The sequence below is a fragment of the Citrus clementina genome, unplaced genomic scaffold, assembly GCF_000493195.1.
Source record: "Citrus clementina cultivar Clemenules unplaced genomic scaffold, Citrus_clementina_v1.0 scaffold_7, whole genome shotgun sequence".
Taxonomy (NCBI): Eukaryota; Viridiplantae; Streptophyta; class Magnoliopsida; order Sapindales; family Rutaceae; genus Citrus; species Citrus x clementina.
In genome coordinates, this window is record NW_006262075.1 from 12,461,384 (window position 1) to 12,474,687 (window position 13,304).

A 13,304-nucleotide genomic window follows, 5' to 3' on the forward strand; every position below is an offset into this window, starting at 1 on the left:
GCAAATAAATACAAGACTTTACAGTAGATTAGACCACCAATTGTGCTTTTTCGTCCAATAATAATACATCTGCTTTAACAAGGTACGAGTGAACTCAGGCTTATCTTTCTTTCGCAATGTAAATTCTTGCCAAAAAATACATGTTATCTACTGGTGAATTAGTTTGATAAAATAAAGGCTTAAAGTTTAGTTGAGTAAAATGTTGACGTAAAGAAATTAGCTACTGGAAAATCACCAAATGCTTGTTAAGGTAATATACAATTGCAATTGAACATCAAGTGATGGAAACATCAAAAACCCCATAAAAAATTAAACAAAACCAGTTGCAATGCGAATAAACAAGTTTTCAGTTGAGATGGCAGAACTAATTCCTTCACAATCAAGTGTGATTTCTCAATTTGTTCTATTTGCCCAAAAAGACATGGTCAAGTATTTGAAAGCATTTTTATTTAGTTGACTATTCGAGTTTGAATTTAGAATAAGAGGTTAAAAAATAAGTTTTGTCTTTACTCACCCCTTTTACCTTTAGAAAAAAAATTTAATTTTTGATCAAGCTCACTTAAATGCGTCATGTGCAAATCACGTGACATCCTGAGTTACCATGTAATTGGGCTTTATAAGTGTTTTCTGTTTCTGAAAACGAAAAATAATAAAATGGAAATGCCTTTAGCTTTTGGCTAGACATTTTCAGATACGTTTTTCGTGATTATTTCAAACTTCCAACATACCACAAATTATTTTTAGAGCCCGCATGTTGGATTGTCTCATTTAAGTTTCGCTTGGATTTTTAGCACATCATTCAAATAAGTTGCTATCGTATATCTAGCTAGTTTTGAACAAAGTCAGTGAGAATATTACATCTGCTTTAGCAAGAAATGAGTGAATTAAAACATTTGACCAGATTCAAGAGAGAAAAGAATGTTGAAATATTGACTTGAATATTATGGTAAAATGAGTTTGACTTTAGTACCGACCAAAGAAATAACTGAAGATGCAAATTAATTGGTTAGTTTGAGGTGCATGGCTATTGGCAAAGTGAAATGTTAGCTTCACACTTCACTTGTGAACGTACAACAACATTTGCTGCATAACGAAATTGCAGCGTCTCAGCCGGATTATGAGAGTTGTTTTCAAATCCCATTTCTTTTCTTTGTAACCTTTTTTTTTTTTTTCCGCAGCTCACGTGATCACCATAATTTTGATAACTACTCAAACGCGTTTCCGCAATAACTAACGAAAGGAAAAACGAATGAATAAGCAAGAGATACTGATGACAGTAATCATGTAAATGAATACAAGGCTTTACAATAGATTAGACCGCCAATTTGTGCCTTTTGAATGCATCTGCTTCAACAAGATACCAGTGAATTGAGGCATATCTTTCTTTCACATGTAATCTGCTGGTGAAATAATTTTTATAAAACATAGGCTTAAAGTTAAAGCTGATTAAAATATTGGCGTACGTCAAGAACGCTACATGGAAAATTCAACCGTGAGCTGCAGTCTGCAGTCCCCAACAATCCGGGAAAAGGTTGAGGAGGCGCGCGCCTGCACATTAATTTGGCAGGTCTGATGGGATTTATAAATTAAAATAATGTAATTTTATATATTTTTTAAATGAAAAATTTGTTGATGCCGCTGTGCGATCCATTGGATCCTCGCGTGCTGGCCCCACAAGAGTTTCTCCCTAACAATCTCCATAAAAGCTCTTTATAATCCATTTTTGATAAAAGGATACATATATTTATTCAAATATTAGTAAAAATATATATAATGCTGATTTTTAAATTTTACTTAATGAACATTTAGACCGAGCTGTAAATCTAAGAATTCAAACTTCCACAACACCAGGGGCGGATGCAGTGTAGGACCAGTGGGGGTTCAAGCCCCCACTGAAAAAAAAAACCCCTTTTTGTTTAAAAGAAAAATTAATAAATTTTTAAATAATCCCGGTCAAATTATCAAATAGCCCCGTTCTTCGAGTTTTTACAACCACAGTAGAGAGAACATTTTCAGCAATGAAATTTGTGAAGAATGAACTTCAGAATCGAATGAGAGATGAATGGATGAATGATAATTTGATTGTTTATGTAGAAAAAGATGTATTTAATAGTGTTGATAATGAGTTTATTGCACAACGTTTTTAGAATATGAAATCGCGTAGAGAACAATTGTAAATGTATTATAATTTTTTTTATATATTTAAGTTTTAATTTTTATATTTTGCTGTTATTTAATTTAGTCACCGGTAAATTATTTTTCTAGATCCGCCATTGCACAACACCACCAATTAGTTTTAGCCTGCATGTTGTATTGTCTCCTTTAAGGCCGTGTTTAGTAAACCGGAATGAGAATTGAAATGGAGAAATCGGAATGAATAACTTGTTTACTTATGTAAAAGAAGAAGAAAGAAGAGAAAGGTTTCAATTGTTAATCCTTATTATTCACTTCTTTCATTGGAAAGTGAAAGTGCTTTTGCTTTCTAGCTTCCTTATGTTCATTGATTTTTTGTTGTGCAGTAGTGCCCAGTGTTCTTGATATCACAATCATCACCCCATATGAATCACAAGTTGTTCTCAAGGTATACATTTATACTTATCATTAATACTTTCTTGTTTTGCCCTCACCAGCTATGATTAGCATATTATTTTGTAAAACTTTATAAATATAAATGAATTATTAATTAATTATCCTCTTTTTTTTTTTTTGTTTGATTGAAATTTGCTCAAAGGGCATCTCCACTGACAAGATACTTGATGTGAAAAAATTGTTGGCTTCCAATGTAGAAACTTGCCACCTCACAAATTATTCTCTCTCTCACGAGGTATATATATTTTATTATCTCTCCCCCTTTTTTTTATTGTATATGATTATGAATAATGATATTAAACACTAGATACTTTTTTTTTTCCCACCTTATTTTTATCTGTTTATTTCTTTATGATATTAATGCATTATTAATTTATTTTTTTTTTGATCAGGTAAGGGGGCAGAGACTGAATGATAGAGTAGAGGTTGTTACTTTGAAGCCATGTTTGCTCAGAATGGTTGAAGGTAGGTGAAGCTCTCTCGTGTCAAATTTTCTGAATTAAAAAAATCTCATGCATGTGGATGTGGGTCTCATTTTATTTGTTATTTTAATTATTAACATTTAGATCTTTTTAGTTGTGCATTCATTGACATACTATTTGAGTAAACTATATTCATTTTATTGTATGTTTTTTAAGAATTTTTTAATTCGAAATAATTTTTTTAATATTGTTGAAAAAGACAGGTTAAAGTAAAAAAAAATTATTGACTAAATAAATAAATGACATTATTTTATTTTTTAACATTAAAAAAAAAAAACCAATTTGATGCAGTCCATTTAGTCCTGCACACTTGGAACGTTACCATGCTTTTTAGTGCTGTACATTTTGGACTCAGCTGTCCTTATCATTTCAAGTAAAAGTTGAAGCTGTCTCAAAAGTACAATAATAACGTGCATTTAAGTAACTGGCTTAAACTTCAGAAATTTCAAAAGTTACAATATACGCAGCTCATATCTAGGACCATTATTATTTATTAGTTTAATCATTAAATGACAAAATTTTGCCAATCTTGAGGGGGCTACTTAAAAATGCAAGCATCTCGTCCCTTGCCTGCTTCATAGATGCTCTTACTCACCCCCCCGTCATCTCACTTGTGCAAACCAAAGAAAAAAGAAAGATTATTATTTTCCTTTTATTGCGGAAAAAAACAATACTTGCTTTTTACTGCTCCATGTTTATTATTTTATTCTATTTTTCCAGAATCTCTCTTTATCAATTAAATTTATGATATAGATATTGAAGATTTGCTTAAATCAGAAAATTTGTTCATATTTCTGGTCAATATAATACATCCCTTGAAAGGTAAAAATAGGAAAAAAAAACCAGAATGATGATTTTTTTTGTTTTGTTTTTGGTTTTGACTGTTTTAGGCAATAAAGAAATATTTTGAAAGGGTCGGAGATTACAATGAATCTATACACTTGTGGAAATTTTTTTTAAGGCATAAAAAAGTGCAACTTGAGAGCATTTTGTTTTTTGTTCCACTATATATTTTTATACAACTGCCGCCTTAGATTGGGTGCATCACTTCATTATATAATCAGTAAAAATTAATTATATAAATGGAATCATTCTCTATTACAATTATTCGACTTCCTGAAGTAACAACTGATGTTTTTTACCACATTGTCAAAAGAGTTCAACTTTTATTTGAGAATACACCATATAAAAGAAAAAGAAAAAAATAAAAGAAGAGTACACAGAAAAAAATAAAACAAGTTTTAGAATTAGTAGATTAGAATTGTTATAAGAAAGAGTTGTCCCTATAACTTCAATAAGCTAGCCATGTTTCTGAAGTTTGTTTTACTACCCTTACCAAACTTTTTCTAGTTGATATTTAATTTTTTTTTTTCTAGTCAAGCATACTTAATTGAACAGTCAATTCAACATGAAAACGATTTGTCGCTTTACGATCCTAATTTTCAACCAGCCGTAAATTTTAATCTATTAAAAAAAATTAGTTGGTGGAAATGTAAACAGAAGCAAGAAGGTTAGAATTAATAACTTTATCATGAATAATTAATATAATTAGAATTTAATAAAACTATATGTAAAAGCTTATTTCAAGAGCGAAAATTTTATTTTTTATCATTTTTTAGTGCTTATAATTATAATTTAATCTAGAAGTATTTTAATTATAAAAAATATTTTTAAAAATAAGTTTGACGAATAGTTTAGTGCTTATAATTATTTTCTACTTATAATTAAGTTAATATTTAATAGAAAGAACTAAAATAATAAAAGAAAAAACCTTTGCCCGGCAATTCCTTGTTATTTACATTTTTGGCACTGTCCTTGACAGAGGACTACACCGAGGAATCTCAGGCCGCGGCACACGTGCGGCGGCTTCTCGACATCGTCGCGTGCACCACACGGTTCTCCAAGTCCAGAAGCTCCCGATTGCCGCCATCGTCAGAGTCATGTGCCAGAAAGAACGGCAGTAGGCCCCACCAGTACTTCACACTGATTTCTTTGATCAGAAATTTTGCCAACTCAATTAATTTGCACCCACAATTCTTCTAAATTATTTAATAATAAAAAGTTATTAAAAAAGGTTGGTAAATGTAATCATTTTAAATATTAATCGATAAAAAAAAGACTAAATTAGATTTTTGGTTCAATGCAAAATCAACATCACGAACAGATAAAAGATTTATTCAGTCGTACATGTCCAATTTTCTGAATTAAAAAAATCTCGTGCATGTGGATGTGGGTCTCATTTTATTTGTCATTTTTAATTATTAACATTTAGATCTTTTTATTTGTTTCAGTAAACTAAATTCATTTTATTGTATGTTTTTTAAGAATTTTTTAATTCGATATTTTTTTAATATTGTTGAAAAAGACAGGTTAAAGTAAAAAAAAATTATTGACTAAATAAATAAATAAATGACAGTATTTTATTTTTTAACATTAAAAAAAAAACCAATTTGATGCAGTCCACTTAGTCCTGCACACTTGGAACGTTACCATGCTTTTTAGAGCTGTACATTTTGGACTCAGCTGTCCTTGTCATTTCAAGTAAAAGTGGAAGCTGTCTCAAAAGTACAATAAGAACGTGCATTTAAGTAACTGGCCTAAACTTCAGAAATTTCAAAAGTTACAGTATACGCAGCTCATATCTACGACCATTATTAGTTTAATCATTAAATGACAAAATTTTGCCAATCTTGATGGGGGTACTTAAAAATGCAAGCATCTCGTCCCTTGCCTGCTTCGTAGATGCTCTTACTCACCCCCTCCTCATCTCACTTGTGCAAACCAAAGAAAAAAGAAAGATTATTATTTTCCATTCATTACACAAAAAACAATAATTCCTTTTTATTGCTCCATGTTTATTATTTTATTCTATTTCTCCAGAATCTCTCTTTATCAATTAAATTTATGATATAGATATTGAAGATTTGCTTAAATCAGAAAACTTGTTCGTATTTCTGGTCAATATAATACATCCCTTAAAAGGTAAAAATAGGAAAAAAAAACAAGAATGATGATTTTTTTTTTGGTTTTGACTGTTTTAGGTAATAAAGAAATATTTTGAATGGGTCGGAGATTACAATGAATCTATACACTTGTGGAAATATTTTTAAGGCATAAATAAGTGCAACTTGAGAGCATTTTGTTTTTTGTTCCACTATATATTTTTACACAACTGCCGCCTTAGATTGGTGCATCGCTTCATTATATAATCCGTAAAAAGTAAATATATAAATGGAATCATTCGCTATTACAATTATTCGACTTCATGAAGTAACAACTGATGTTTTTTACCACATTGTCAAAAGAGTTCAACTTTTATTTTATAAAGCATATATAAATATATTTTAAAAATAACTAATACGAGAATACATTATATACAAGAAAAAATAAAAATAAAACAAGTTTTAGAATTAGCAGATTAGAAGTGTTATAAGCAAGAGCTATCTCTAACTTCAATAAGCCAGGCATGTTTTTGAAGTTTGTTTTACTAGCCTTACCAAACTTTTTCTAGTTGACATTCAAAGTTATTTTGATTTTTTTTTTTAGTCAAGTATACCTAATTGAACAGTCAAATCAACATGAAAACGACTTGTCGCTTTAGGGTCCTAATTTTCAACCAACCGTAAATTTTAATCTATTATAAAAAATTAGTTGGTAGACAAGTAAACAGGGCAAGAAGGTTTATAGAAGTGTATTATTTTAGAATTAGTAACTTTATCATGAATAATTAGTATGATTAGAGTTTAATAAAATTATATGTAAAAGCTTATTTAAAGAGCAAAAATTTTATTTTTTTTAATCATTTTTTAGTTCTTATTATTATAATTTAATCCAGATGTATTTTAATTATAAAAAATTATTTTGAAAAATAAGTTTGAGGAATAGTTTAGTGCTTAATAATTATTTTCTACTTATAATTAAGTTAATATTTAATAGAAAGAACTAAAATAATAAAAGAAAAAAACCTTTGCCCGGCAATTCCTTGTTATTTACATTTTTGGCACTGTCCCTTGCAGAGGACTACACCGAGGAATCTCAGGCCGTGGCACACGTGCGGCGGCTTCTCGACATCGTCGCGTGCACCACACGGTTCTCCAAGTCCAGAAACTCTCGATTGCCGCCATCGTCAGAGTCATGTGCCAAAAAGAACGGCAGTAGGCCCCACCCGCCTTCACCAAACTCTGCCGCTCTGTCTGATGTAGCAGCAACAGCAGCAGCAGATAACCGAAGCGGGCCCCGCGCCACGTTTTCGCTAGTTTCATCGGCGGTTTCTCCGAGTCTGGACATGGCGGCCATTCACCCGACGCCGAAACACTCCGAGTTTTATGACTTCTTCTCTTTCTCTCACCTCACTCCCCCCATCTTAAGTAAGCCTAATGTTCATTTATTTGTTTGTCTTCGTTTTTTACATGGTTGATAAAAAAAAAAAAAAGAGGAAAATGATATAAATATATGTGATTTATTTGAATATGAAATTTGTTTATTGATTTTGATTTTTAATAATTTTGATTTTGAAGATTTGAGAAAATGTGAACGCAAAGAAGGAGAGAAGCGCGACGGTGATTATTTTGAAATTCAGGTGCCATTTAATATAAAGTTCTGATTATTGTTGTTTGTTGTTTATGGACTAATTAATTGTAGGGTTATTCAACTCGTTATTTTTGCTGATGAATTGGCCAATGAGTGTTAAAGACTTAATAATCATTGTCTGCTAATTAATAAGAATGCATGGATTATTTTCATGTCTTTGTAAGTAATGTGAGTATTTGAAAGCGCGGAAACTATTTTGTGCTTACAGATAAAAATCTGCAATGGAAAGCTTATACAAGTCGTTGCATCAGTAAAAGGTTTCTATACTTTGGGAAAGCAGTTTTTCCAAAGCAACTCCCTGGTGGTTCTTCTGCAAAATCTCAGTCGAGCTTTTGCCAATGTGGGTACTCGATAGTCAAATCTACAAATTATTTTTTTCTTTTTTATCTGAATGCATCTTTTTTTCCTCTGTAAATTCAATTAGCTTACCCTTTAATTGTTTTGTTAATAATTATGGTCATTATGCATGATGCAGGCATATGAATCCCTAATGAAAGCTTTTGTTGAACATAATAAGGTAACAATTTCTGTGCTGACATAGTTTATTACCAATTCAAATGTGATTTTAACTTGATTTTACTGATATAGTATATTCATTATCCTTCTTCAGTTTGGTAATCTTCCCTATGGATTTCGAGCTAATACATGGCTTGTACCTCCATCTGTTGCTGAGTCTCCATCAAATTTCCCATGCCTACCAGTAGAAGATGAGAATTGGGGTGGCAATGGCGGAGGCCAGGGAAGAGATGGAGAACATGATTTACGACCATGGGCTACGGAATTTGCTATACTGGCTAGGCTTCCTTGCAAAACTGAAGAGGAGAGGGTGGTTAGAGATCGGAAGGCCTTTTTGCTTCATAACCAATTTGTTGATGTCTCAATTTTTAAAGCTGTTGGAGCAATACGCCGTCTCATTGATTCAAATTTACACACTCAAGATACAATCAATGTCCAAAAGGGGGCAATCTTGCATGAAGATCGTGTGGGAGATTTGTCCATTACAGTAAAACATGATACAGTAGATGCAAGCTTGATGTCTGAGGTTACTATTAAAGGAAATCAGTCATCTGGTATGTCTGCTACAGAAGTTGCTCAAAGGAATTTACTAAAAGGTGTTACTGCAGATGAGAGTGTAGTTGTTCACGTAAGTCGATTTCTCCTTTACTTCTTGCGCTTATGTTCACAGAACACACACATAAAAGACATTCATCAAAGCTGAAATTGCTTACGTGGGCGGAATAATATAGCTCTACCTTTGTCAGGGAGTGATTTTTCAGTCGGATTAAGATGTTTCACTCTTTATCTGATATCTGGCATTTGATGATGGCCTAAAATACCCATCCTCTTCACTCTCTCTTTCTACACATTTATGAATGCACAAGAAAGTCAATTTTAGGTTCTTTCCTAAGAATCACTACTCGTTACTAACCTTATATATCTGGTTTAGCTTCATGAATCTTATGTTGCCATTCTGTTTGGTGACTCCCTATTCTGTTGAAATCACTGGATAGCAGGTCTTTCCACTGATTTTATCCATATCCCTCCGATTTTCTGCTTGTGGTTTGCTCCAACTTAATGTCATCAACCCTTTTTGGGGAAGCCTATTAACCTTGGTTGGGCATGCTTGTATTATATCAACTAGTGATACAATTGCTAAAGTTTTCAGCATGGTAGATCTTGAAATAAAATTTTCTTGAAATATCTAGATTTATTTTTCTCAAAATATCTAGATTTATCTTCCTTTTCTTTTTCCCTTTCTTTTATTTTAGTTTCAAAGATTTTGTGATAAAGAGAACTAAAACAATATTGTTTTTGGCAGGATACCTCCTCATTGGGTACTGTCATTGTAAGACACTGTGGATACACGGCTGTAGTAAAGGTTGTTGGTGATGTGAAGGAGAAGTTTGGCACACAAGATATTGAAATTGAAGATCAACCTGATGGAGGAGCTAATTCTCTTAATATTAACAGGTCTGAAATTGTAACACAATGCTTCCTCTGTCGATTCCTCTTAGCACACAAAGACTATGAAATCTATAGATGGAGAATGGCTGTAAGATATGAAAAATTATCTTTCAACCACTAACAGTTTTAAGCTATTCTGCAAGATATCTTAGAAATGCTAACTGGTATGAGCTTCTTTGCTTAGTGTGTATCACAGTTGAATTCATGACGCAGAGCATTGTTATTCTCCTTATTTTTACCAGATAGAACAGGATTGAAATGCTGGTGTTGGGGATTCTTAAGAAAGGATAGCACCTGCTCCTTTTTCTTCCTGTTTAGATGGGATCTAATCAGTAGATGTCTGAACTCTTAAGGGGAGTTGATGTCAGATTTCTAAACCAGGTTTTCTTCAAGTGTTAAGTTTATGAATAGGCCAAAGAAAAGAAAGCTGATATCTAGTTAGGGATATATACTCCTCTTTCAGCATCCTGTGGACCAGAAAATGGCTTTTCCTCTATTAAAATATGTGTGAGATCCTTCACTGTATGGGGATGCTTCACCTCTGCATAGTTGTAGACCACCTAAATAATAACGAGTGGTTGCAGGAAGTCATGGCTTTCACAATAATGGTTGAGTGTTTATAGTTATGTGCTCTCATATTGGTTTGTAATTGTTATATTAACAAAATAACCAACAGACATCGTTGATGATGTTCAAATAAAGGATAAAGGAAAGTATAATTACGGTGGATGCTCAGTTGCTGCAATAGGTCATCAGCTTTTTAGATTGTGCTATTTCAGAAAGTATTTAGGCCTTCTTTGGTGGATTCTGCCTTTGTTTCATATACTCTTATGTCTTTCTCCGTTTAAGTTGTTCTGACAGGGTAAACTATTTATTGCAGCTTAAGGCTTGTACTTCAGAAGTCTTTCAGTGCTGAATCAGCTAGAGGAGACCAGTTACCTCTGTGCAATTTGGATAATTCGGAAGCTTTTAGAAATCTTGTAAGAAGAGTTATTAAACAGAGTTTAGCAAAGTTAGAGCTGGAGCCAACTGCTTCAGAAAGATCTATTAGATGGGAACTTGGTTCTTGTTGGGTGCAGCATCTACAAAAGCAGGAAACTCCAACAGATACCAAGTCAACAAGGTCTGGGGATGATATTAAGACTGAACATGCTGTCAAAGGTCTTGGGAAGCAATTTAAATTTTTGAAGAAGAGGGAGAACAGACCTAACCTTGTTGGTAGCATTAATGAGGCTAACGAAAATGACAATGGACCGTGCAACATGAATGTGGGAGGTAATGGTAGACAGCAAAGCATTGGCGAGCTGAATTGTGAGATGGAATTGAAAAAACTAATTTCTGAAGAATCCTTCTTGCGATTGAAAGAAACTGGCACTGGCCTTCATTCAAAGGTTTTAGAATCTCAAATTTGTTTTGCATTTCAACTGTAAAGTTTGCTACTTTTTGTGTTTTCATTACGCTAAATTTGGTTTGTTTTATTTTCATATGGAATGGCTGGTAAAATTAATTTCTTGTGCAGGCAGTGGATGAGCTTATGAAAATGGCATACAAGTATTATGATGACATTGCTTTACCAAAGCTGGTACTATTTAATTTATTTAGGGCCTTTGTTGCAGCCAATTTAGACGTGTGGGGATGGTTTATGGACTGATTTCCATTCTTTATTAGGTAACAGACTTTGGATCACTTGAACTTTCTCCGGTTGATGGCCGCACACTGACAGACTTTATGCATTTAAGGGGACTACAAATGCGCTCTTTAGGTTGCGTGGTGAGGAATTTCTCCCTCTCTTTCTCTCTCAGACATGCAACCTCTTCACCCGTGGAAATCGGAATAAACAAATGTTGTCTTTCTTTATGTAATCAAAGCCCCTAAGTTATCTTTCTATATGTAAACAATCTCCCCAAGTCTTCCTGGATTGAATTATCAATGTTCCTTTTTGAAAATGGTACTACATGATAGAATTTTTGACATGGTTGACCTTTTCCAAGATATTGAATTATTGTCGTCTTTAGGTATTACTGTATGTTGTATGACATACAATATTTTGAGAAATTGACATGCTAATACTTGAAAGCCTGGTATTCTTCTTCTGTTGGTTCTAATCCCATTTACAAATTCAGGTTGAACTTGCAGAGAAGCTTCCTCACATACAATCACTTTGTATTCATGAGATGGTTACTCGAGCGTTCAAGCATGTACTTAAAGGAGTCATCGCATCCGTTGACTATTTATCAGACCTATCTGCAGCTATAGCTTCTTCCCTAAATTTCTTATTTGGCTGTTGTGAGATGGAAGATGACCAAAGCTTGAATGAAGATCATATCCTTAGATTGCAGTGGCTACGAACATTTCTTGGCAGAAGATTTGGTTGGTCCCTGAAAGACGAGTTTCAGCATTTGAGAAAGATTTCAATTCTACGTGGGCTTTGCCATAAGGTAAGGTACTGTCTTTTCGGTTCCTTTGGCAGCGGATTATTTTCAAAGCTTGAATTTTGCTTGTAAACTTTACCCAGGTTGGGTTGGAGTTGGTTCCAAGAGATTATGATATGGAATGCCTAAACCCATTCACGAGAGATGATATTGTCAGCATGGTTCCTGTGTGCAAGGTGAGACTATTTTCTCTCTTAATTGTGTTTTGATTTAGTTTTTACATTCTCAATGAGTCACTCATTTGTAAATTGGATGTAATTGTGCTATTTTTATGGCATTCTACAGCATGTAGGTTGCACTTCGGCTGATGGACGGACTTTATTAGAGTCATCCAAAATTGCCCTTGATAAAGGAAAACTAGAAGATGCTGTAAATTATGGGACAAAGGTAATAACCCACTCGATCTATACGTAAGAATTACATTATTCTTTTCATAATAAGGCATCTCTTGATCTCATATGATGTATTACTTGCATTGTAAGGCACTGGCAAGGATGATAGCTGTTTGTGGTCCCTACCATCGGACTACTGCAAGTGCTTACAGTCTTCTAGCTGTAGTTCTCTACCATACTGGAGACTTTAATCAGGTACGACAATCTTCAGTTGTATTTCAGTGTTAACTTGGTGATTCTAAGTCGAGTATAATTAGAACGTCCTTCTGTACGGAGGTTCTCATTCAGTGGGACATTTGATTTGAAACTGTGTTATGGCTAGTTTTTATGGTCTTGTATGAAGATATGCATTAGGAATTATAATTTTCTGGACTTAGGAATTACATGTACAGGCATTAGCATAATTTTGATATCAGATTATATATTTTAACTAAATCAAACACGTTCATGGTTCTTATGTTCTGGCATTTGGTCTAATGGCATCTGCGTCTGAGTGTTAGAGTGGCGTTCGTATGTACTCAAGATATCTTCTTCTTCATTTTAGGCAACTATATATCAGCAGAAGGCATTGGATATTAATGAGAGGGAACTTGGTCTTGACCATCCAGATACAATGAAAAGCTATGGGGATCTTTCAGTTTTCTATTATCGCCTTCAACACATTGAATTGGCTCTTAAGTAAGTAGCACTGCCTGATTTACCAGAGCAACTTTGTGATTTTCATTCTTTAACTGATTAAGGTTTATTTATTCATAAATTAAATTGGAAGTTTCAAAAAATTTGACCTTTGTATTGAATCTGCTTCGAACTAATGCAGTTTTTATCTACCTACTTCAGCTTTTATTTGTCTTTAT

General features: G+C 33.2%; 1 protein-coding gene across 1 annotated transcript in view; it reads left to right on the forward strand.

Moving 5' to 3' along the window:
- Nucleotides 1-2,018: 2,018 nt before the first annotated feature.
- Nucleotides 2,019-13,304, forward strand: part of LOC18036611 (protein TSS) — a 14,369-nt gene continuing 3,083 nt past the window's right edge. The window contains exons 1-19 of the mRNA XM_024181146.1: nt 2,019-2,102; nt 2,402-2,420; nt 2,520-2,581; nt 2,732-2,824; nt 2,982-3,054; nt 7,088-7,438; nt 7,589-7,650; nt 7,870-8,001; nt 8,137-8,178; nt 8,272-8,805; nt 9,481-9,632; nt 10,507-11,017; nt 11,146-11,208; nt 11,295-11,396; nt 11,750-12,064; nt 12,142-12,234; nt 12,344-12,445; nt 12,541-12,645; nt 12,995-13,129. Coding sequence (XP_024036914.1) covers nt 2,019-2,102; nt 2,402-2,420; nt 2,520-2,581; nt 2,732-2,824; nt 2,982-3,054; nt 7,088-7,438; nt 7,589-7,650; nt 7,870-8,001; nt 8,137-8,178; nt 8,272-8,805; nt 9,481-9,632; nt 10,507-11,017; nt 11,146-11,208; nt 11,295-11,396; nt 11,750-12,064; nt 12,142-12,234; nt 12,344-12,445; nt 12,541-12,645; nt 12,995-13,129 — 3,030 coding nt within the window. The remainder of the gene's footprint in view (nt 2,103-2,401; nt 2,421-2,519; nt 2,582-2,731; nt 2,825-2,981; nt 3,055-7,087; nt 7,439-7,588; nt 7,651-7,869; nt 8,002-8,136; nt 8,179-8,271; nt 8,806-9,480; nt 9,633-10,506; nt 11,018-11,145; nt 11,209-11,294; nt 11,397-11,749; nt 12,065-12,141; nt 12,235-12,343; nt 12,446-12,540; nt 12,646-12,994; nt 13,130-13,304) is intronic.